Here is a 24,475-nt window from a genome sequence, read left to right as displayed (position 1 = left end):
GCTAGAGCAGCAGCAGCATTTAGACCGGGTCGGAGTCGATCAAACAATGTGAACGAGCGATTGCGCCTTTCTCCATTGGCGCCTGCGCCTTCGACCAGGCAAAAGAGAAACCCAGAGTCTGGGTTAGCTTGGGAGGCGTGGGCTAATATCTGGAAAACGACCCTGGTTTGGGATTAACGTTCAGGAGGGAGCTTGGGAACTTCGTATTAAAGCAAAGCTCAGTTCCAGCGCTGGTGATCCGAACCCGCAAAACTCATGCATGCGACAGCCAATTATTTGCTCTGCGCGAAACACCCTGGGGGGCCGGAATGCTCCTGAGTATCACTAGTCCAGGTACTATGCCGAGTCAGTCGGGTCGTAGTAAGTGGAAGGGCGGGCAGAAACGACGGTGGACTGGGCTTCTTTCAGCGGTTCTCTGTCCCAATTGCGTGCGACAGAAAGAATATCGATGCCGATCAATGGAAAATTGCAATGCCAGAAAGAATGAAAGAAAGAAAGCTGGGAATAGTTTTTCGTTCGTTGAATGACGTTGGTAAACGAGAGTGCGTACGTGACGGCACTCAGAACTCAGAGCAAGCTTGCAGCGAGAACGGGGGAAACAACGTTAATGGGACCACACAGCTCGTTACGAAGCCTACAACGTAACGTATTCACGTCAGTCCAGGCCGACAACGTCAGGACAGGCTGGAGGTTGGGTCCCACATGCACCCTTCGCCACCAATCGAGGGCCTTGGACTGGATTTTGCGGGGAGGCGCATGTCCTTTTTTTGGGGGGGTCACTGGGAGGTGCATTGCTAGCATTGCAGAACATTGCTCCATCGGGGGCGTGGCAGGCCGCAGGCTGGCTCGTCTGGATCCTTGGCCTTGGCCCCCCTCCTCCAAAAAGCTCCAATTCCGCCCTCTGCCCTCAAAGCCTGTTTGGACTTTGGAGTGTCTACTGTACTAACGTACGGCTTATGCTCGTGTCAGTGAGAGGTGTCAGCTCGCACTCGTACTGTTAACAGACTGGTGATTGGTGACTGGCAGACTGGTGCACTCCAAGACTCTCACGCCGATGGCAGGCGGCAGGGTGGTTTCCGTACTTTCCGTACTCCGTATTGTCGCCCTTTTGTCTTACTGTCGCTGTCAGCTGGGCTGCATGGCTGATCTCTCCTTCCTATTGCGTCCGTAGTAATCCATGGCCGCCCAGTTTACCAGAACCAGCCTGCCAGTGCAACTGCAACTTTTGGAACGTCTTTTGCCCCAATCCAGCTAAACAAAGAAAAGAAGCTGCGAGCTTAGGACCTGCATTGCCTGCATTGCCCGGCGCCCTGTTCCGAGGAAACATTTGAACACTCCCGTCGGTCTACCAACCACTACGGGCGATGGTCAATGGGTCGCCAAGCTCCGTCTGTTGGTGGCGTAGATCTAGACACTTGCGGGGCAATTTTGCGTCTTTCTTTCCCAGCAGTCAATTGCTGTGTTCTGCGCTTGCTGGCTTGCTGGCTTCAATAAGTCTGGGTTCCTGCTTGACTTCAAGCGGATGTCGTGACCCTCGCACCCTGTTTTCCGGGCACTTGGACAAATTGGAACTATTAGAATAGCCTAATTCGGGGTGCACAACATTGAAGTTCCAACTCCCCCTCAGGCATCGCACCTCGTGCTCCAATTGATTGAGGAGGAAAAGTCGAGTCGAATGTCGGATCCAGAGCGGTTTGACAAGGCAATTGCGACATTGGGTGAGAATGTGCGTCAAGTGATGAGTGATCGCAACGGTAATCATCCTCGGACTCGTCTAATTTTTTTTTCTCGTCGTTGGAAACGAGACGAGACCCAAATGATGTCATCCTTCCCCAGCAACTGCCGACGAGGTTGCAAGGAGCGGCGAGTAAGTCAAATTTTGGTGTCGCGCATTACTCCGACCGGCACTCTGGCCCGACGGCATTCATCCACCCGCAGCCAAAAATAAAAATATTTGGGATGCCAAGAAGGTTGCAGCTTGGCAGTCGGATGAGATTCACCGACCGTTCGTTCTGATGAATTTTTGGTTTCCATTTCTTCAACGCTCCTCCTCACTTACGCGTAAAGCCCAGCTGCTCTGGTCGTTCACCGCCACCGATAATCGACCGTTGACAGGACAATCGGTCAGCTTACGGAGTAGGTACTACGTGGTCCAGGCAACCGGCCAAAGCATCCTTTGACGATCGCAACCACGAAAAGCCAACTCGTCCCAACCCGTCATTTCAGCTTGGGGCGCAAAATCTCGACCTGTATCAAGTGGCTGAAAGCCTCTCAGGTCGATATGTAGATCGGGCGTGGTGCCGACAACAACATCTCCCAGCTGAACGCCAGTTTATTTTTGATTGGCGACTATCTAGATCCCAACAGGCAAGGGAGAGCTAAGGTCGCACCGGTGCACAAACAAACTTCAGCCTAGACCTGGCTGCCATTTCTGTTGTTCGAGATGAACCAAAAATATCTACTCCCCGCCTTTGCCGGTTTCCGGCAACTGTGACTTTGATGCTTCGATCCCATCGCTGAACTATCGGAAGAAAAGGGCCTGAAATAGATCATTGCGGTATCATTGCCCGTCCCCGCCATTAGAGTGAACGTAAACAGTTGCAGGAAGAAGAAAAAATAGGTCCGATTTCTCTCGACATCTCCGCGATGAGCATTCATTGATGGTCCCCCACTTGCCGTCCCCCCTACATCGGTACCCTCTCGCCTCCATTCAAGAAGCAAACCGGAAGTCCAGCCCCCGGTTGCCGCGAGCCTGTGAGCCGGCCAGGTACGCGACCTGCTCCTCGGGCGACATGGCGCGCCACCGCCGGTCGCGCACGCGGTTGCGCCAGACGTAGTACGCCTTGGCCGCGGCGTAGAGCGCCAGGTTGAGCGCGACGAGCCCGAGCAGGATGCTGTTGCCGCGCCGGTACCGCGGCGCGTCGTCGGTCCGGTACACGTTGGACGAGATCATGACGCCCGCCTGCAGGAACATGTTGTAGAGCGCCGCGCCCACGGCCCGCGACCGCACCGTGTTGGCGTTGCGGCTGACCCAGCCGACCTGGACGGGGTGGCCTGGCGTATAGGGTAAGCACAAGTATATGCCTGCCTGCAATGCTATGAGTCCGAAGAGGAGTGGTCCTTACCTAGCGGCGCTGCGAGGAGCAGGCTGATCATGGCCCATGTCAACCATTTGGATGCGTGCGTGGTGTCGACCACCCGTAGGTAAATGAGGAACGGCAAGCACCAGAACTGGAAGATGGAGGCACAAGCGGCGAGTTGACCGGTCATCTCGGCAAAGGTGGCCAACGCGAGCATATTGATGACTACATAACATAACAGCCACCCCGGTCAGTTATCGGAGCTTACTTTCCCTACCGGGTAAGGCAGTGAGAGAAATGCGACGTACTCTTGAGCACCAGATACGGGATCGTAAGAAGATTCGTATGAAAGGTATCGAACCCGAGACCTCGAAGCGAAAGCGTCAAGTACTGCGTCGGACACAAGGTCGGGATGTTGAAGGTGAGCCCGATGAAGTACAAGGGCCTGCATGCCTGTGGTGTCAGAGAAAGCACGCATCACCGACCACGCATCTCATGAATGCTTGGGATCACGCACCAGAGATCGGTGTCAGTGAGGCTCATCCAGAGAAGCTTCGGAGTGATGGGTTGGCGGTTATGCATCGTGCCTTTGCTGGGATCGTCGCGAATGACGCGGTTTACCATGATGGTTTCTTCCCTGTTTCGCACCCATCATTGTCATGAGAAACGCTACTTCAATGGAGAGTAACTGAAAAGGGGAGCAAAACTGACCTTGCACTGAACCAGCCTTTCTTACCCCGAGACCAGTGCGCTGTTTGGGTCGGGCCTGGAGGCATCAAGACGTACGACAAAAGGCCAACAACGCCCGTGATCAGCCCCTGGCCGGTTCATTAGAGAGCAACACCCTTACGACGAGTTTTTCTTTTTCTCACCTCAATAAGAAACAGCCTAAAGGACGTGTCTGTTGTTAGCATGGCTACGTTTACCCAAACGGAGCGAATGTACAACTGTGCTCTCAACATACCAACGCCATCCTGGTTGACCAGCGACCCCTCTCATGTGCAGAAGCCCGAAGGCGATGATGGCCGCTAGAATATCTGCGATCATCATGCCGGTCCACTGTGAGAAATCCATCAGCTACGCCGGCGAGGGCCGTCTCGCATACCCAAGATACTCCGATCCGTGTGCGGGTGTGTGTGTGTGTGTGTGTGTGTGTGTCACTCACAAAGAAGGCCAGCCTCAGCGTCAACTCGTGATGCTTATAGAAGTACGAGAGGTACAGAACGACCTGTTGAGCGCGGGAGCCTATCAGTTGAAAGTACTGGAAGGGGGCAAGCACGATCCACCTACTTCGGGGATGAAGCCGCCTTGGAGAAGTGCCAGCAGAGCCCGGCACGCGAGGAACGAAGATCGCGAGGAGAGCGCGTACTGCGAGGCGGACACTACGGAGAACAGGATGATCTGGGACGGGATCCAGCGGTCGGGCCCGAGCCATTTCGCCAGGAGTTGCGACGGGAACTCGCCGATCAGGAAGCAGAGGGCGTAGAGCGTGTTTCCGAGGTTGTAGTCTATTTCTCTCCCAACGAACCAATCAATCAGCCAGTCTGTATCAACCAGAACATGCCTCCAATCGAGCAAGGGGAAGAGGGAAATATATCCAAGGCAAGTAAGCGTTTACCGTTCGTCGTCAGATGCATGTCCTCCAGAAAGGTGTCCGACAGCGCCTGGGAGAGATTGGCCCGGTCAAGCTCCATGGCCGTGAACATGAACGCGCACCACACCATGATCCTCCAGTCGATCTTCCGGATGACGGCGTTCTCCTCTCCCCATGTCCAGCGTGCTAAAGGGTCGAAGCGATGAAGATTCTCCCTTTTATTATTTTGGAAGCTTTAGTTACTGCGACGTATCACGTCCGTAGTAGGGGGCTCTGGCTCACCAGTCTTCCCGAGGCTTGTACTGGATTGCCACGTCCGGGACGTCGTACACACTAGGCTAAGGGGAAACGTCAGCTGGCTCTCTTTGCATCCAAGCCACTTAAACACATCGGTTATTCTTGTCCTCACCTGGGTAGCGATCGCGTTGGGCTCATATTTTTGGTTTCGCTGGAACCAGAACTTCTTCTCTTTCAGAGGTTCCCCTAACGGCAGAACTGAGGGCTGACCACTGCCGGACCCTTTCGCCTCCTTCGTGGTGGCGTCCTCGGTCTCTTCCAGATCAGCTACCTGCTTCTCGGCAAGCTGATCCGGGACGACTGTTGCCATTGCGATTCGCGTACACTCAATTCGATATGATGATGGTGGCTATTGTGTGCTTTCCGAGTAATTTGTATTCCCAATTCCATCGCAAGCTACTTAACGCAACTGCGCGGGCTGCCCAGGGCTACATATCTTCTTCTCCCCCAGTCTTCCCTTCGTCGTCCAGGTGTCACGCCTTGCATCTCACTTCTTATCGAAAATAGCACGTCATCGGCCAGAACAGGTCTAAACGTAGTTACAGGTTCTCTTTGAAGTGATAACAGCCACCCAAGACCCTGTCATCGGATACCGCCATCTTAGCCGGCATGCTTTCACCGAGGTGTTATGCGGGGTAAGAGCCGAGAGGGATGCGATTTTGCTCTGTGTTACAGTGACCAAGTACGGTTGCTGGCTGCTGGCTGACTCCCAGTCTAATCTATCTGCCGTGGTCGGGCGCGGGAGCAAGAAAGACTATCCAGCCAACCGTTTGGCACCTCGAATCCACCCCCAAATGCCCATCCCATGGGAGCGTATATTAATCACCCAATCACTCCTAGACCCTGTTGCAGGATCCTTCCTCATTATGTAACTCATCACATGGTCATATCCATTATCGAATCACGTCTTAGTGGGTTAGGGATTGCCATGATTGATCGAACATTCTTTCTTTGGCGTTGTTGGGGTAGTGGCCGCAAGGCGCGACAACAAATTGATGTAGAGATCACGGCTAGAGAGGTTTCGCCATTACCAGCAGCCAAGTACTTTCTTATTCAATAGGTAATACACGATGCTGAAACACGAAATCACATTCCTGGCCTTCTCGGCAGCGGTGGTGGCTCAGATATTGGGAAATGGCGGCGGTGATGATGCATACCGTGACCAGGTCCCTCTCCAGCATCCACCTCCTATTGGACCCGAAGAGCAATCGGCCTCACGTCCCAACATCGTTCTCGTCTTGACCGACGACCAGGATCTGCACATGGACTCAATTGACTACATGCCTTACGTCAAAGAGCACCTGATCGATCATGGGACATTCTACAAGAAGCACTTCTGCACCACGGCGCTGTGCTGCCCGTCGAGGGCCACGCTCATGACGGGGAAAGCGGCGCACAACACGAATGTGACAAATGTGGTCCCGCCATACGGTAGGTAGGCATATACCACGATCATTGAAATGCTAGAATTGACGTGCTTCAATCAGGCGGGTATCCAAAGTTCGTTAGTCAGGGGTTGAACGACAAGTATCTGCCCGTATGGCTGCAAGACGCAGGCTACAACACTTACTACACGGGCAAGCTCTTCAATGCTCATTCGGTGGACAATTACAACTCGCCGCACGCAGCCGGATGGACGTCTTCGGTGAGGCGCCCGGCCGAATAGTTTGGAAATACCAGCAGTACAGGGGCGCCGCTAACTCTCGGTCAACCAGGACTTCTTGCTCGACCCTTTCACGTACTGGTACATGAACAGCACCTACCAGCGCAACACCGACGCGCCAGTAAGCTACGAAGGCCGCCACAGCGTCGAGGTCCTCACCGACAAGGCACTCGGCCTCCTCGGCGAAGCCATCGAGGCAAACCGCGACCACCGCGACAATGACCACCGCCCCTTCTTCCTCGGGATCGCGCCCGTCGCGCCGCACGCCAACATCTGGTCCCCCCCACTTCGCGCACGGCGGCCACAGCGACATCCGCGACGTCGAGTTCGCGCCGCCCGTGCCCATGGAGCGGCACCGGCGCCTGTTCGAGGGCGTCCGGGTGCCCCGCACGAGCAACTTCAACCCGGAGAAGGCCTCGTCGGGCGCGAGCTGGATCAGGGCGCTGCCGCGGCAGACGCCGGAGAATGTCGACTACAATGACCACTTCTACCGGCAGCGGCTCCGGACGCTGCAGGGCGTCGATGAGCTGGTTGACGCTGTGGTCAAGAAGTTGGAGAAGAATGGTTTGCTGGAGAACACGTACATATTCTACACGACCGACAATGGCTACCACATCGGGCAACACCGTCTGCAGCCGGCGAAGCAGTGTAGGTAAGATCTGATGGCATCTTAGCTTCGCTCCTGTTCCCCCCTCCACACATTGCGCCTCCTATGAAAGTCCGTTACTTGCCAACTGACACCAGCATGATCAACGCAGCTTCGAAGAAGACATCAACATCCCCCTTATCGTGCGCGGACCCGGCGTGGCCGCGGGCGCCGTGGTGACGGATATGGTGACCACGCACACGGACCTCGCGCCAACGTTCCTCTCGATCGCGGGGGGCCTCGCCGCGGAGCGACTTTGACGGGCTGGCCATCCCGCTGCTCCCAAGCGAGAAGGAGAAAGAGAAAAACCGACACGAGCACGTCGCCGTCGAGCACTGGGGCTTCGCGTCCAATGAGGGCCGCCTCTTCGACGGCTACCGGCGCCTCTACCTCAACAACACGTACAAGGCCCTGCGCGTCGCCGGCGCGGCCTACAATCTGCACTACCAGGTCTGGTGCAGCAACGAGCGCGAGCTGTACGATCTCAACGTGGGTTTTGGTTTCCTCTTACTTGTACATACCTTGTCAACATATCCTGTCAACTACTGGGAGACTTATCATACGGGAGATCATAAATCGAGCTAACCACTGGATTGGTGATGTCGGGGGGGGCAGACGGACCCGGGCCAGATGGTTAACCTGCTAGACCCAGAGGAAAAGGGGACGACCTTGAGCTCTTACCCTCTGGGCGGCGTGCCGTTGAGGAAGATGGTCTCGCGCCTGGACTCGCTCCTGTTCGTGCTGAAGTCGTGTAAAGCCGAGACGTGCATACGGCCCTGGGAAGCCCTGCACCCGGACGGCGACGTCCGCGGCCTGGGTGATGCCCTCTTGCCGCGCTGGGACCGCTTCTACGAGAAGCGCGAGCGCAGCATACGGTTTGACCGGTGCGAGATGGGATTTATCTTGGATGCAGAGGGGCCGCAGTACGGAGATGAGGAGGAGGGGCAGGCAAAAGAGGCATTGAGGCACCAAGCTGCTTGGCACGAGTGGACATAGGTTAGGAAGGATATCCATGGGGAAAAGTAACCGAAATGAGCACTACTCATATTGGAGCATCGTCTTTTGATCCCATCAAAGGTTGTAGATGTATGATTTTGTTAATCATGGTCACCAAACATGATGTGAGGTGGAAAAGGGAAAGTCAGACAAAAACGATGTTCGCAGTGAAACTCGGAAAAAAAAGAAAAAAAACCATAGAAGGAGTTGGACCCTTGTGCCTTTAAGAATAATTCTATTGATACTCCCGCTAAGCTATGCCGACTCGGTAAAACAAGGTATCGTTGTCTGAAATACATAAAGCCTCTGGGGACAGTATGAGCTGCGCTGGTTCATCATACTGCGTCCCTGGACAGGGGCGAGGGAGGCCAAAGTCCCACCAGGAACCCAAACGGTGCGCGGTTTGTGGGACTCCCAGCATCTCAAGCACAATGGGCTGAAGACCTCTGCGAAGAGGCCGGCGTGTTGAAGGGCGACTCATCAGAGTCGTCACTGGCGCATTCTCTCTTATCGCCCTTGCCAGGCAGGTACTCGCCCCCTGAGCCCGCTCGCACAGCGCCTTCAGCACCTCGGCCCCCTTCCGGAAATCGGCCTCCTCGACGTAGATCATTCCGCTCAGCCGCCACAGCCACTGGCCGTAGTAGGGGAACGTCTGGAAGTAGATGCCGCTCTCCTCGACGCCCCGGGCCTTGATCCAGTCGGCGACCAGGTGGCCGTGCTCGTGGGGGATGGCCACCGTCGACAGCGACGAGGAGGAGGAGGAGGAGGAGGCCCCGTCATCACCCACTCCACCCCCTCATCACGAGTGGCATGCGCACGTTGGCGAAGTTGCACTGCCGCATCGACGACCCGGGACAGTCCATGACCTCGGTCCCGAAGACCTCGGCGGCGATGGCGCCGCCGCGCTGGGCGATGTGGTGGGTGTAGGCGCGGATCGTCTCTTCGCCACCGCAGACGTCTTCGCGGAACTTGAGGGCGGCTGTAGTAGTGAAAGAATCACCAAATGAATGTCAGCAAGTCCAGACCACCATTCAAAGCATGGAAACACCAATATACTCGTAGCTTACACTCAACGCACAACCAGTTGGTCGTGTCCGCCGTCCCCGTAAAGCTGAACATCTCGACAAAATCCTCGCCCGCATCCGCATTCACGACGCCGCGGACGGGCTTCCGGGGCCTGAACCCGTGGCTCGTGGGCAGCGTGGTGCGGATCAGGTGCTGGTGCTCCCTGCGGACCACCAATGCGGCGCACCCGCGCGGGACGAAGAGCCACTTGTGCAGGTTGGTGACGAAGAAGTCCGGGCGCAGAACGCTCAAGTCCAGCTCGATGTGCCCGATGCCGTGCGCGCCGTCGACCAGCACCAGGGCCCCCTCGGCCTGCAGCGCGGGCACGAGCCGCTCGAAGGGGACGCGCGCCCCGGGCCCGCTGACGATGGTGTCGCAGACGGCGAGCCGCACGCGCTTGCCGGGCGTGGCATTTATCTCCTTTGCCGCGTCCACCATGGCGCGCACGAGGTCGTCGTCGGCGACCGGCAGCGGCACGTGCACGACGTGGACCTCGACGGGCGTGGTCTCGCGCAGGTACTCGAGCCCGTTGGCGACGGAGCCGTAGACGACCTCATAGCACAGCACGACGTCGCCGGGCCGCCACACGAGGTTCTTGAGCACCGTGTCGATGCCCGTGGTGGCGTTGGGGACGAAGACGAGCTCGTCCGCGGGGCAGCGGAGCATCTGCGCCGCCAGCCGCCGGGGTCGCGCGAGCCGGCGCGCAAAGTCGAGGGCGATGAAGGGGTCGGGCGCGGCCTCGACCTCGGCGCGCAGGGCCAGGTGCGCCGCCCGCACCGAGACCGGGTGCGTGCCGTACGAGCCGTGGTTGAGCGGCGTGTAGGACGGGGCGAAGGCGAAGTGAGCGTGCCGCATCGGGGCGCCGAAGGGGACCTGGGGAGGGGCCATGGCTGGCTGGCTGTGTTGTTTTTTGGCTGGGATGTGATGGGGGGCCAGTGTATATTTCGTTTGGCCTTCCTATGCTGGCGTCGATCTTCTGGGGCGGCCCTCCTTCAACGAAACCGAAACCCGGGGGTGCGGGGGGAGTTAATTAATCAGCCGGTGCCAGCACTGTTGTTGAGGCAGCTCTTAACCAGAATGTTTGCGAAAACTGAGGGACGATACATGGCTGACATGGCTGACGTCAATAGCCTACATAATCTGCGACTTCTCATCGGCATCGGTTGTCCGAGATTCATGTTCAGGAACTGTTGTTTTTATTTCGGGCTCGCAAATTGGGTTTGCATCCTTTAGCGGAGTCATCTAGCACCTGCCTACCTATCTTCTAGTTGCTGTTTCAGTGAGCTTGTCATATGAGGCGCTCACTAACGGCGTAATTGCTGCAATCCATACGTGTACACGTAGGCAAGCGCACTCTTGAAAGCCCAGGGTGAGAACCACGCGGACGAGCGCAGAACGCAGAACGAGAATGGTATACCGTGAGAATTGTACTGGCTTCTGAACCGCTACAACGTGTGAACTATTCCGTAAAATAGGATTTCAGTACCGGCAGTAGGTACATGAAGAAAAAAGCAGGGCTTGATATTACGACCAAGGGGCAATAACCATCAAGCCCCCAAGAAAAAAGCCGTCCAACCGGCATCCCTAAGCCTGTTTTAACGCCAGAACCAATGCCAACCCGTTGTTTGCGCATATGTTTATCGCATCTGTGCAATCCACTCCAGTCGCTCAACCACATCAAACGGTTCCGCTGATACTCAATTCCCTGATCTCTTGCAGGACCTGTTCCACCCGGCCGTCGAGATGCCCCTGTGCATACTGATCTCGGGTGTCTGCGTCCAGGTATTGCTGAACCTGGGCCATTCTGCTGTACGCCTCAGCGCAGAAGCGGAGCTGGATCTTGACGAGGGCCTCGAAACTGGGGTCGAGGTAAGGGACGCGGAGATCAATCAGCTGGGGCAGCTCGCTGCTCAGTTGCTCGTTGAGCTGTTCGTAGGCGGCCCTGGCGATATCCATCTCCTTTTCGGTGCGGGGCAGTTTGGTGACATCCTTGTCGGGCTTCTCGGCCAACTTCTTGACCCGGGCTCGCAGGGCGTCGTAGTCGAGCAGCTTGTGGCCGCGCTTCTTGATGCCTACATTGTGATTGTTTAGTACAGGGAATGAAAGTAGCTACGGGAGACAGGTGGTAGCATGGGCATGCTTACACTCATTCACGTCGGGGAAGTATGCACAAAACCGGTTGATGGGCTCTAGCACTGTGGTTCGGTAGGGACCATCCATGGCCTTGATTGTCTCCGAGTCCAGGTCCTCGACCGCTTGTTTGTAGCTTCTGCTCACGCCATCCTTGGCACCGGAGTCGCCGTAGAAGGCGTCGATTGTCTCGGCTATCCGCATCTGGGAGGCCGTCATGGCGCGGAGGGAGTCGAGGTATCCCTTGGCCTCTTTTTGTAATCGCAGCGAGGCGGCCTCCATGGTTCTGAATCGTCTCTCCTCTACTTCGTAATCGCGGTCGTTCGTCTTCTCGACGTGGCCAGTCTTCATCATGACCTGCGTCGTCGCGCGGTTGACATTCTTCTTGAAGCCTAGTCATTTACTCTCGTCAGGACTGACTATTTCAACAAAGGGCCAGTTCGGGCAGACTCACCTGCCCACGACATGTTTGCGACGTTGTTTCTGTGTCTGCTCTATGTGCCTATGTTCGCTTGTCTGTCTAAATCACCTTGGGTCGTGGATTCTCGATCCGGCTGCAATAGCGGACTACGGTCGGAAATGGCGAAAAAAAAATAGTGGAATGCGACGTCGTGTATATGTGTCGCGTCCGGCAATCGTGAAGTGCAACTTGTCGTCGTGGGGGTGAAGGTGGGAGTAGGATGGTGGATGACTGGGCTTGATTTGGATCTTCAGGAAGCCGTCAATCAACCAGGTAAGTGGGCTGTGACCGATCTCTCAGCTTCCCAGGCAACCCGCTCCAGCAGTGACGGAGTTGGTTGTGGCTGAGCCAGCGCTAGCCAGCGCTAACGTCACCCTCTGTAAATCACCCCAGCATTTCTGCCCAGCGCCCGGCTAGCCGGCACTTTAGGCCTGTAGGCTCTGTGGGCTTGTGTACAGGCGCTCACCCACAGCCACTCCCCCAGCCCAGTCCCCCCAAAACCGTCCACCGTCTGTGGCTGCCTACACTAACAACCCCTGCTCGGATCATCCCGAGGCTGAAGTTGCAGATCGACGTTCATCCAAATTTTGGGGAAAAGAGCTTGTCAACCGTCCAAACGTCTCAGCTTTTTCTGCGACACGCCGACACCCCTCCCGAGATTGACTTTTGGGAGAAGGCGAGACTTTCGTGCAGTCCCTCTTTTTCTCCAGCACTTTTCCCGCTTCGCTTCTTCCAATGTTCAGTCCTCGATTCCTCGTCATAAGCCTGGGCAACTCGGGTCCCTACTACGACACTCTGCACTCGGCCGGCCACTTCGCCCTCGCCGCTGCCCAGAAGGTCCTCGGCGCGCCCCAACAACCGCGCTTCAGCCCCGAACGCTATGGCGCCAAGTCGTGCCAGGCCTCGCCGGGCACGCCCTACACGATGCTGCAGAGCCCGACCTTAATGAACATCTCGGGCCCCTGGTTCCTCGCCGCCTACCGCGACACCCTCAGCCGGTACAACCTGCGGCCCGAAGAGCTCGGCGTGGTGCTCGTGCACGACGACCTGGAGGAGGACTTTGGCAACGTGAGGATACGCAAGTGGGCGGCGAGTCACCGGGGCCACAATGGCATCAAGAGCGTCAATGCCAGCATGAAGAGCCAGCAGTTCAAGGGTGCGAGATGGTCGCGAATTTCCGTCGGCATCGATCGACCCACCAGCAGAGAACAGTCCTCCGTCTCCGATTACGTCCTGAAGAAGATGACCCGCTACCAAAAGGAAATCATTGATGCCAAAGTCGGGCCCAGTGTGGTCGGGCGACTACGAGACTTGCATGAAGCCTGGGAGGACGATCTCGAACGAGCCGCGCCTAAGGGTTGAGACGCCATGGTGGGTATTCTATCTATTACCAGACTTCCGGCATGACTCCATGCGCCGCTCATACCGTTATTGCCGTTCGAAGGGACAGGTTTATCAAGCCCTCCCAATAGGGCCAGCGACAACGTCATTGTCGCGAAGACAGTACACAACAACTCAGCACCCCCAGTCTCGATTGGTGTCCCAGAAGAGCAAGACAGGTTACGTGTAAAACCCGTCACGAGGGACGCGGGGAAACCACGCTTGGCTCTTGGATAGATCCTATCCAAGATCAACATGACTATGCAGTTTCATGGACCTGCCATTGCCGACAGTGAAGACTTGGATGCTACCCTCACTCAAAACCATTGGACAGGAGGGGAATTCCTCTGATGCCTAGAAAGAACGGCCTTTTGCACATGCATTATTGTAGATGACATTGAGACCTTACGTGGTATGTGTGTAGCATGCATGTCATATATGATCAGATCGGTAACAATTTGACATCGAGCGCCTGGTAGATTAAAGCCAAGAAGGCACTACTAATAGCATAGCATAACACGACATTGTAAACCCCAGCATCGTCTAATTTATCACCTTCATGGCCAAAGTCTCGCGTACTTTTCAGAAACTCGCTGCATAATAGATATGCTCTTATAAAACCACATTCGCCGGGCCTCCCACTCCCGGCCTTGAACCACGGCAATAACGCCTGGACCGCCTGAGCCGATTTCCTGCAAGCTCCTTACACACAACATCTACTGGCCCAAGCAAGACCAGCATATCGAGAAAGGTAATACTTATTGCCCAGCTCGATTACATTTTATGACAAACGAAAACTTGACTGTTCCTAATGTCTGCAAGCCCCCCCCTGACACGCTCCTGCAGCGAGCCTGGCAGTAAAAGCAGTGGGAAGTAAGAAGGTACATGTATTAAACTACCTAATTGAAAGCGGTGCACCAAATTGAGCTGGCAGCGAGCGCCTTGGCGGCTGGTTACCATGCCAGCTTGCCCCTCTACCGACGCAATCGTGACAACCACTTCATTTCCGTTCTGGGTCCAACAACCTCCCAACGATCTTCTGACACAAAGACCCCAGACTTTGAGAGTTCAATATCTCCAGCGTTGTCAACTCGGTCTTCAAATGGACCTTGACCCAGTTCCGCAAGTCCACCGCGGCCAGCGAGTCTATGCCAAAGCTGCTGAGGGGCTTCGACTCCTCCATGTCCGCCGTCAGTCCTAGCGAAAGGACAAGCTGTCTGCCAACTAATTGTACCACTTCGGGGACGATCTTCTCTCCTGGCATAGCGGCCTTCCGCATGGATTCGAAGACGCTCAAGTCGCTGTCGGTATGGCTACCGTTGAGAATGCCACCGCCGTCAGAATAATTTGCGAGTTTGAAGGATACAGCAAGAGAGTTGAACCGCATATCGCTCAGGAGCATAGGCGAGTCGGGCGGTAGCGGGAAGGGGGAGACCGGTTATCAGTTGCGTACTACTGTCGGGACGTGTTTTACCAAAATATTCCCTGTCAGCCACCTGGGGTTGGGTCCGCTGCTGCTGGATGATCGAGAACTTGAGGATGTCGTGAAGCTGCTGCTCGTTTATCCCTGGCAGCTTACTTCGGCTGCGCACACGATCCGTGAGGTCTTGGTGCTCGCTCATGTAGCCAACGTCTTCGATAATTCCGAGATCAACTGTGTGAGCTGGCAAGCCGAGGGAGTGACGGTACAGCGCAAAGGCATCCTGGAAGCTGTTGCCAGCGCAGTAGTTTGCTTGGCCGGCGGTCCCGATGATGCCAGAGATGGAGGACAGCATGTTAAAAAAGTCGAGACTGTTCTGGGTCTGCGCGGCGGCGTTGTGGATATTCCACGTCCCCGTGACCTTGCATCTTATCGCCTCGTGGTACTCCTGAACAGTCATGGACTCGAAGGTTTTATCCTGGTATCGGCCGTTAGCATCGGGTTTTGCCACACCTTCGTGAACGTGGGAGACTTACGCGTAGTACCTTGGATGACGCCTCTTATGGGCAAGACCGAGCCTTGGAAGACACCGACCACATCTTCAAACACTGACATATCCCCCCTGCAGATCTTGGTAGTTGTGCCAAGGCATGTTAAGTCCCGGACGACTCGGCGCGACCCCTCGTCTTTCGCCCCACTACGCGACATGACGATCAGATGTCTGACCCCGGACCGAGCCAAGTACACAGCAAGACTTCCACATAATCCCTTAAGGCCACCAACAATCAAGTAAGCGCCGTGTGGGTCGAAATTTGGGGAGAATGCGGCACGACGGATGGGAACGTTGATGTCGTCAGCGTCACCATCCGAAATAACAATCTTCCCGATATGCTTGCCTGATCGCAAAAGCTTCATCGCGTCTGGAATTTGGGCGAAGGAAAAGACCTTCATTGGCGAGATCGGGTTGATATGCCCCTCTGCCCAAAGATTTCGTATATCTCGGCGCCAAGATACCGACACAGTTGGATGCTGGCAATGCCAACGCCACCAGCAGCGGAGTGTATAAGGACCGACTGTCCTTTTTGGACATTGGCGAGCTCCCTCAAGCCATACACGGCTGTGAAGTAGACAACATTCATTGTTGCTGCTTCTTCAAGCGTCGCAGAGTCTGGGATCAAGAGCACGTTCTCTTTTGAGACGCGATGGCGATTGGCAAGACACCCCTTGTCGTGTATTAGAACCCTGTCACCGACCTTGTACGACGTGACGTTGCTGCCGACTTGTTTGACGACGCCGGCGCCCCCAGAGCCTAGCATGTGTTCATTGTCGGGCACGATACCTGTTGCTACTGCGACATCCTGTATCAAGTCAGTTCCAGGCCCCTCCATTCAAGTCGCGAGGGATATTGTGTTACATACTTTGAAGTTCAATCCAGTAGCCCTTATTTCAACTTCAACTTGATCTTCTGCCAACGGGATTGATTGACGTGCCACTTCATTGAAATGAAGACTGTCCATCGCTCCGACCCGCTCGCAGTACATTCTGACGACCTTAGGGTTCTGGTGCAACGGCATGTTCTCCAAAGGTCTTCCAGTCAGACTCTGATTAGAGACTGCAACGTTGCATTCGTTTGGGCAAATTCTGTTGATGTATACGATCCCACTCCGCTCGCAGTACTCGTTCTCCATTCCGTGGTGCTCATGGTGCAGGTTGGCCAGAGTATCCATTACCCGCATCACGCAGGTGGCGGCATCTCCACTGGTAAGCGAAGAGAGGTCCAAAATCTTGAGCGTCAGTGTGGGCTCCTCCTCACCGCGAAGACTTCGCGCAAAGCCATGAGCCGCGGCGCCCAATGGCGTTGACACCTGAAACTGGGATCCTGATGTCAACCAGAGTATCTTACGACCCGCTTGCATGATCTTCCTAAGATGAGCCCAGTCTGGTTCATCAATGGTAGATAGTAACGGAGCCACTGGATCATCAACAAGCAGGAGAGGGATATTGATAGGCTGGCTACCCGCCTCTTGGATGCCGATGAGGTTGCCCACCCAATCACGTTTTCTCAGGTCTTGAATCAATCCCATACACAGAGGAGATCCCTTTGACAGGTCCACGGCTATGAATTTGAGGTTCTTGGGCTGGTTTGATGCGGACTCAAGAGGGCGGCAAACAAAAACTGTGGAAGAATCCACTGAGTTGAAAGGACGTGGGCTCGGACGCGACTCCAAAGTCAAGTTTCTGGAGCAGAGTAAGGTATTGATGATGTCGGCAAACATAGTGCTAACAGTTTGACTCCCTGACTTTACATCGTCGTAAGAAGATGCCATAACCACTAACACTAAGAAGCTGGTAGGAGCTAAGAAGCTCGAAACATCTGTTATCGTACTTTCCAGCTCCTGGGCCTCTGTAGGATGTATGCGAAGGAATACTAGATCGAATTTGGTGTCGGAAAGGGAGGCGTTGACTCCTTGGGACATGCGGTCGTACATGAGAGTTTCGGTGACTCCAAGGTTACCCAGGCGTCTTTGAGCATCGAACATGTGATCCGGGGTGGTTGAGGCAACCACGTATCGGGAAACCCCCAAGAGCCGAGATTCGAGTTCCGCCTCATCCACAACCGTGTCATCGGCCACTTTGCTGGTAGTCAAGTCTAAATCCAGTACCGACGGGCTTGCCAACTTGTGCTTGAGTAGTGACAGCACCATCGTTGCGTCGCGCGGGAGACGAAGTGCGTCTGAAAGAATATCGAGGTGATTGCTGGGATATGGGATTGCGCTGATATCAGTTCCATTGAGAAGCGTGATGTCGGGTCTCCAGACAGATCTCATATAGCTGTGGGCGGGCTTGTTTGGTACCGGGAGATGCAAATCGGTATAGTGCAAACCCTCGATCTTTGCGACCAGCTTCCGAGACTATTCATCGTAGACACTCGTGCTGTATGAGAAGTTCTCTGCTTTTTTCGGGCCTTCCACTAGTAAACTTCGAATGTGTCTCCGTGATTACGTTTTCGGGCGTTTGCGGTATTGAACTGATGACTATCTCATCGATCATCCGGGGAACAAGCACCTGGTTGATGGAAGTTCTGTTCCCCTGATAAACAGATGGGATGGCAACCTGTAGAAAAGCATCAAAGACAGTTGGATGAATGGGATATTTCGATTCTCCGGCCCATGTGTTGGGCGAAGGGAAGTGGACCTTAGCCCGGTTCGATTTCTTCCCTGGAACTGACTCGACTTCGGACCAGTTAGGGAATGATGGTCCAAAGTTAAACCCAACGGATTTCATTGCTTTGAACCATGGTTGCGATGAGGACTGGTGCTGGAGTGGTTCAAGTGCGTGGGTTTCCACTGCAGGTGTGAAAGCTGGCCGAACAAGCCCATGACAGTGTTCAGTCCATATGGTGGCCCGAAGAGTAGATATCTTGAACCGATACCATCCTTCTTTCTGTCCGCTAACAGGGGGCTGAGGAACAGATAGATGCATGTACCAGTGTCTTGTTCAACGGTTAAGGCCCTGAGAAGTTGAACATCTCTGAGTCTGTACGAGACCTGTGAAATGTCCTCGATATTGGCAAAGCCTTCGATTCCCGCGCATTTCGCCGTCTGAAACATGGCTTCCACGGCCATAGATACATAGGCTGCGGCTGGGAAAATAACCTCTGTTCCAAGTGTATGGTCCTTGATCCATGGAACATCTTTCAATCGCAACGTTCTTTTGAAGGATGGCATGTCCCATGATGTACCAAGCACTTTACTTCCCTGAAGATCATGGACTGGGAAAGGCCGGTACCTCCAATCGTGGCTCGATAGACTCTCATGCCAGTACTTGACCGAATGGTTCCAGCAATAGCTTGGGAGGTCTGTGATCGTCCGACATTTGGCGTCGGGCCCAATGTTGTTCACCTTGAACATATCAATGTCGAGTCCGCGTATAAACATCCTGCCAGCCACGTCGTACAGGGTCTTAGTGGGATCACTGTCTCTGGACCAGGATGCAGAATAGTCCAAGGCAATGCTTCCTTGGCGCAATGCCTGCTTGACCTGATTGATGGGACCAGCAAGAGCGCCGCTTGGTCCAACTTCAATCAAGTGATTGACATCTCCGTTATCAATCACGGCGGATATCCCTTGATCGAAGAGTACTGGAGACACCATGTTGGGGACCCAATAATCGATGTCGCACGGTTTCTCCCAACGCCTACCATAGACGGTAGAGAAGAATTGGACCTCCGTGCAGACTTGACCTGACGATAGACATGGACAATACTTCTCGAGAAGCTCTCTATAGCGGGTGGATATTGGGATCATGTACTTTGAATGATAAGCAAGGTCCACCATTAGGAGTCGAGCAAAGTGACCGTCTTCCTTGATTGAGTTTTGGAGAGCTTTCAGGTCACACATCTCTCCAGATAGGGTGAGGCTTTTTGGGCTGTTGTGGCAAGCGATCGTCACCTTTGGGAAGCGTGATAGGTAGCGTTGGCAATCTTCGGAGGCCAGCCCAATAGCCAGCATTCCTTGTTGGCTGAGAGTTGCGTGCTCGGCCCGCTGCATGTCATCAGCTGCTTTCCCCCGAAGGTAAGCAATTCTGATCCCATCCTCTTGTCCCAACAGGCCAGCTGCCACCGCTGCCGCGATCTCACCAGAAGAGTGCCCGATCACCACGGAAGGATTCACGCCCCAGTCTTTGAGGACGGCCAGGAGACACAACTGGAGTGCGGTTACCAATGGTTGTGAGAACTCTGGAGTACGCAAGTGCTCCACTGATCGTGGCTGTATGAGCTCGTCCAAGAGGTTCCAAGCTGGAGGATCGTACATCGATTGCAGCGCCTTGTCTAAGTCGTGGATGGTGGTGCTTGCTGCAGGGAAGTTCTGAATCAGATCTAGACCCATCTGAGGCCATTGCGAGCCTTGCCCGGTAAAGACAAATCCAATTCGCGTGACGCTTCGGGGTTTCTCATAGACCAAGTCGTCCTCCCTCAACATCGTCCCATTCAGGATGGCGTACCCGCGATGAAAGTGTCGAGTTCGGTGTCTATGCAAAGTGTGCGCCAAGTCGGCTGGCTGAATAGCTGCGGCTGGGTTCGCGAGATGACGGATGAGTTCCTTTACGTAGCTTCTCAATGACCATTCGTCATTGGCTGAGAATACAAGGAGCTTTCGAGATTCCCCTTCATCGAAGTCCCCAAATATGTCATGTTCCGAACTAGATAGAGATGGGATACCCTTGGGGTCGTGTTCTGGTAGCAAGATGCTGGGGTGTTCAACAATGGCGTGAGCGTTCGATCCGCCGTACCCAAAGGAGTTCACGCTGGCTCGGCGAATCATTCCGAAGGGCCAGGGAGTTGTAGCTTTTGATGACAAGAGTTTCGATGCGTTGAAGTCAATAGCTGGGTTAGGAGTCTCAAATGTTGGGTTTCCGGGGATGATCCCATGCTCTACTGCCAGAACAGCTTTGATCAGGCCAGATATACCTGCTGCCGGTTCCGAGTGACCGATATTGCTTTTGACAGAGCCAATACGTAATGGTGCATTTGGGGGTCGGGAGGAAGAGAACACAGATGCTACAGCATTGCACTCAATCGGATCGCCCGCTGGCGTGCCTGTCCCATGGCATTCCAAGTACGCTGTATCCTGGAATTTCTCAATTCCTGCCCTGGCGTAAGACCTCCGAATTGCGACAGCCTGTGCATCCGCGCTGGGACTAGCAATTCCAGGAGTCCAACCATCACTGTTCGTGGATGTTCCTCGTATCACTGCTCGAATAGGATTGCCATCCCTTACGGCGTCGTCAAGGCGTTTAAGTACCAAGGTGTTGATCGCCTCGGACTTGATGTAACCGTCTGCACGTGCATCAAAGGTCCAACACCGTCCAGAGGGTGAAGCAGCGGATGCCATTGCACGTTGGTCCATATTGTGCTCGGGGCTCATGTACAGATTGCACCCAGCAACGATAGCTCCATCAGCATCGCCTGACTGAAGGTATCTGCAGGCCAAGTCCACAGACACCAAGCTTCCCGAACAAGCGGTATCAATCGTGACGCTGAGAACCAGTTAGTCATGAAATGCAACATTGAAAGTTAGTCTCACCTTGGGCCTTTTATGTCAAGAAAATGGCTGATCCGATTGCTCAACATTGCCCGACCAGACCCCACAGTATGATTTGGTGTCTTGTCTTCTGGATCTCTACTTTGCACGTCGCTGTAGTCTAAAAAGTAACGTTAATTGACATTGTTTTCGTCGGAATGCACATGGTATGATGTATAACTCACCAGAGGCATAAGATCCCACTACACAGGAAATTAGCTTCGATTTGATACTCTCAAGAGTTAATCCTGCACTCTCGAGTCCCTCATAGACAACTTCGAGAAGCTGTCTCTGCTGGGGGTCCATCGAGATGGCATCGGCTTGCGAAAGCCCAAAAAACCCTGCGTCTATGTCCTTAGGGTCTGCATCGATGAACATGCCACCTGGCGAGCGCATGGTCCAGGGCCGAAGTGTCCCGTCATAATGCCCTGCCAGGTTGAACCTTGATGAAGGTGGTGTGGTATCAGCGATGTTTCCGTCCAGCATGAATTTCCAGAACTGATCTGGAGAGTTGCAACTGCCGGGCAATCGGCACGCTAGACCCAGGACAGCAATGGGCGGTTGAGTCTGAGTATCCTTGACCATGGTGTCTATCTCTTCGATAGAGGCACAGCTAGTATTGCGAAGTATTACAGTATAGAAAGGAGTAATATTCGAAAGGTTATTGGCGAGATCGTAACACTGAGTTATGAGTTAAATTTGAGATAGGACTGATTTGAATATAAAGCCGATGTAGGAGAAGTCAGATGGCGTATTGAATATATTCATGTGGATGATGCTCTTCGAGGTCTATCAACATATTCTAGGGTGGCCATGCTCTAAATGATACCATATGGTACATGATACATTTGGCACTCTTCGCTCATATGCTCCTCTGGTGTGTGGCATGTACTGGGTCATGCCTCACTTTGTGAGGATCCAGCTGCTGTTTCTCTGGATGACTGGGAGGTGCGAAAGACCAAGTACAACGATACAAATCGTTATTCTCCTGACTCTACCGTGTATTGTTCCATCGTATTGTTGGTCCATAGCCCGACAACAGCCTCGGTGTGGAGATGCCGAGGGACCGTTATTCTGCAAGGCAAGCACAGCCTACCTTTGGGGTCCAAAGAATCAATAAATCAATCATCACATCACCATGTGGCTTGGGTCACTAACCAAGCGCAACAGGCAGTATGGTCGAGGTGACTCGACCGCGGTGCTGCCTATCACCCCTGCCACCTTTGACAGTATCGGGCCTATGGTCAAGTTAGGCAAGATGACTGCAGGTGGAAGGTAGGACAAGAGCTGCCATCGAAGCGTCGATACCACTAATATTTGCTGCTTTCGGAATCCCGCAGCAAGCCATTTCGTAATATTGTTAAACGCGTAGAATTATATATTCTTATAGCTTATACGTGTTTAGTTTAATCTAGTTATTTTAGTATAAATTTATACTTATAGAGTTAGTTCGGCTATTTATCGGTAAAAGCGGGTAATATACCGCTATTTCTATTTAATATTATTAATTATTTTATTTAATATACTTTTTTAAGCTTTTTTTATTACGTATTTATTATTAATATTATATATATTTTAATATAACGTGGTTTACTATTAAGTGAGCCGTATTATTAAAAGGCTTAATATTTTTATTTACCTTAATTATTAAACTTTAATACGTAATAACTTTATTAATATTATATCGATTTTATCCTAAAAAAATCGAATCGTTTTAACGATTTAAGCGATATATAAAGGTTAAAACTAAATTAGCTAAAAATCGTACTACGGTTATATATAACGTTTTATACGAAACGTTACGTAGTTAAATTAACGACTGAACCTTATAACGCGAAATCCGACACTTACGATATAAATTAAATATAGTTAAAAAAAAAAGTACTTCGTAATTATATAATCGATTTAAATATTTAAGGGTTACCTTTTAATATTAATATTATAAGAAATATAGTTAATTTTCTTTCGGAATCGCGTAGCGGCGACCGTGTTAATAAGTATTAAATTAAGCGCTTTATTAATTATAATTTAAATTTTAAAACCTAAATAAACCGTCGATATAATTATTAAAGGGACTTTTATAAAAATATAAATATTATTTCCGGTTAGTTTAGGCTGGTCGCGAATAGTAAGGCTAAATACGGTATTTTTAATAAAAATATATAGAATTTCAATGAGACCGGCTTTATAATAAGTATAATCGGGTTAACCTTCGTCGTAATACGCGCCGATTAATATAAGAAGGCGAAATCGGTTTAGTTTAGTAATCGGGAATAATTAATAATTATTAAATATATTAATTCGTAAGGCTAGTGTATCCCGCCGTTTTTAATTGTTTAAAGTTAATATTCTTTCGTAAATTAAATTACCGAATACAATTTACCGAACGATTAAATAATCAAGCCGATTTTTAACGGCTAAACCGATAACGAAACGGGCTTAGATTAAATTTAATATTTCGATAAATATATTAAATCGCGGGTAAAAGGCCCTTATCGCCTTTTAATTTTAAATAGTTATAAAAGCTATATTTCGGCCGAATTCGAGGAATACTATAAAAATAATAATATTATTACGCTTAATATATTTCCTTACTTTTTTTACTTATTTTAATTTTTAAATATAGCACTTTATTCGCCGTTAAAACGAATATATTCGAAAAAAATCGAATTATTTATTAAAGCGTCGATAAACTATATTACGAAACTAAAGTTTTTTATCGCCTTTAAAACAGCGTATTTTATTATTTTTACTGAAAACAATATTAAATTTAAATTTAAAACAGCTGGTGTAATACCTTACTATTTAAACGAAATAATTAGTAAATTAAATATACGTTTTCGAACGCTTATATTTAACCCGTTACGCTTAGGGACGGCCGGTACCTATAACCCTTAAACGCTGTTTAACCTTTAATAAACGACTCGATACTCTATTTTTATTAAAAATAGGGTTTCTATTTATTAAAAAAGCTTTTTAACGTTACTTTTAAATATTATAAATTAAATAACGAAAAGTATAAACACGATAACATATTTAATAACTTTTATACGTATAAAAGTTTATACTTTATAAACGACTAATTTAGCCCTTTTTAAACGCCGAAAAGCTAAAAAATTACGAGTCTAGTTTAAAAAAGCTTTTATTATTTAAAATTTTTAAAAGCTATAGGACAAAAAAGTAAAAAGAAAGCGTTTAACGCTTAATAAAAATAAAAATAAAGGTTCGTCGAAACGGAGAGCGACCGATAAAAAGCGCTATAATATTTACGGCGAAATAGGTTATAATACGCGAATACATAAAAAGAATGTAAAATTAAGCGAAAAATAGAATAGCGAGTAATTTGAATTAATTTTAAACGTTATAGTTAAATTAATTTATATAAAAAGGTCGAGAAGTAAAAAAAGGTGCGTCGTTAAGTAATATACGTCGCGTAGTGGTAAACTACGTTACGTATTAAATATATTATAAATATATATTAAAACGCTATTTATATTATAATATAATGTAATCTACGGTCTAATTAAATACACGGTTTAATTAAACACTTTTTTTTAATTTCGTATAACTTACATTTTACGCCTTATACTTTTACTACCCACGATAATAAATTAATAGAAAAAGAATAATATATAATTAGCGTTTTAAGCGTTTTAAAAAA

At 51.6% G+C, this 24,475-nt stretch overlaps 6 protein-coding genes across 6 annotated transcripts; 2 read left to right on the top strand and 4 right to left on the bottom strand.

Moving 5' to 3' along the window:
• Nucleotides 1-2,710: 2,710 nt before the first annotated feature.
• PG986_003955 (retrograde regulation protein 2) lies at nucleotides 2,711-5,281 on the bottom strand (the record flags this gene model as incomplete). The annotated part of the gene is made up of 11 exons (XM_066840177.1): nucleotides 2,711-3,054; nucleotides 3,126-3,305; nucleotides 3,389-3,525; nucleotides 3,598-3,717; nucleotides 3,792-3,846; nucleotides 4,001-4,139; nucleotides 4,246-4,308; nucleotides 4,371-4,624; nucleotides 4,699-4,889; nucleotides 4,957-5,012; nucleotides 5,084-5,281. 11 exons carry the CDS (start codon nucleotides 5,279-5,281, stop codon nucleotides 2,711-2,713), a joined length of 1,737 nt encoding a protein of 578 aa, XP_066702804.1.
• A 760-nt stretch (nucleotides 5,282-6,041) lies between these two features.
• PG986_003954 (arylsulfatase-like protein) lies at nucleotides 6,042-8,276 on the top strand (the record flags this gene model as incomplete). Its single annotated transcript, XM_066840176.1, has 7 exons — nucleotides 6,042-6,402; nucleotides 6,459-6,616; nucleotides 6,687-6,910; nucleotides 6,942-7,286; nucleotides 7,393-7,497; nucleotides 7,532-7,769; nucleotides 7,896-8,276. The coding sequence occupies 7 exons, from the start codon at nucleotides 6,042-6,044 to the stop codon at nucleotides 8,274-8,276; spliced, it is 1,812 nt and encodes a 603-aa protein (XP_066702803.1).
• A 250-nt stretch (nucleotides 8,277-8,526) lies between these two features.
• On the bottom strand, nucleotides 8,527-10,229 carry PG986_003953 (uncharacterized protein; the record flags this gene model as incomplete). Its single annotated transcript, XM_066840175.1, has 3 exons — nucleotides 8,527-8,964; nucleotides 9,095-9,255; nucleotides 9,344-10,229. 3 exons carry the CDS (start codon nucleotides 10,227-10,229, stop codon nucleotides 8,527-8,529), a joined length of 1,485 nt encoding a protein of 494 aa, XP_066702802.1.
• A 789-nt stretch (nucleotides 10,230-11,018) lies between these two features.
• PG986_003952 (BAR domain-containing protein) lies at nucleotides 11,019-11,938 on the bottom strand (the record flags this gene model as incomplete). Its single annotated transcript, XM_066840174.1, has 3 exons — nucleotides 11,019-11,413; nucleotides 11,486-11,863; nucleotides 11,926-11,938. The coding sequence occupies 3 exons, from the start codon at nucleotides 11,936-11,938 to the stop codon at nucleotides 11,019-11,021; spliced, it is 786 nt and encodes a 261-aa protein (XP_066702801.1).
• Nucleotides 11,939-12,666: 728 nt separating this feature from the next.
• Nucleotides 12,667-13,293, top strand: PG986_003951 (uncharacterized protein; the record flags this gene model as incomplete). The annotated part of the gene is made up of 1 exon (XM_066840173.1): nucleotides 12,667-13,293. The coding sequence occupies one exon, from the start codon at nucleotides 12,667-12,669 to the stop codon at nucleotides 13,291-13,293; it is 627 nt and encodes a 208-aa protein (XP_066702800.1).
• A 1,355-nt stretch (nucleotides 13,294-14,648) lies between these two features.
• Nucleotides 14,649-21,399, bottom strand: PG986_003950 (Beta-ketoacyl synthase; the record flags this gene model as incomplete). Its single annotated transcript, XM_066840172.1, has 8 exons — nucleotides 14,649-15,209; nucleotides 15,458-15,627; nucleotides 15,750-16,089; nucleotides 16,150-17,643; nucleotides 17,798-18,224; nucleotides 18,275-20,770; nucleotides 20,818-20,935; nucleotides 21,000-21,399. The coding sequence occupies 8 exons, from the start codon at nucleotides 21,397-21,399 to the stop codon at nucleotides 14,649-14,651; spliced, it is 6,006 nt and encodes a 2,001-aa protein (XP_066702799.1).
• Nucleotides 21,400-24,475: the final 3,076 nt, after the last annotated feature.

This window comes from Apiospora aurea, assembly GCF_038362705.1.
Source record: "Apiospora aurea strain CBS 24483 chromosome Unknown utg000003l_segment0_segment0, whole genome shotgun sequence".
In the NCBI taxonomy this organism is placed as follows: Eukaryota; Fungi; Ascomycota; class Sordariomycetes; order Amphisphaeriales; family Apiosporaceae; genus Apiospora; species Apiospora aurea.
Note: the sequence above shows the minus strand (reverse complement) of the source record. Positions and strands in the feature narration are given on the sequence as shown.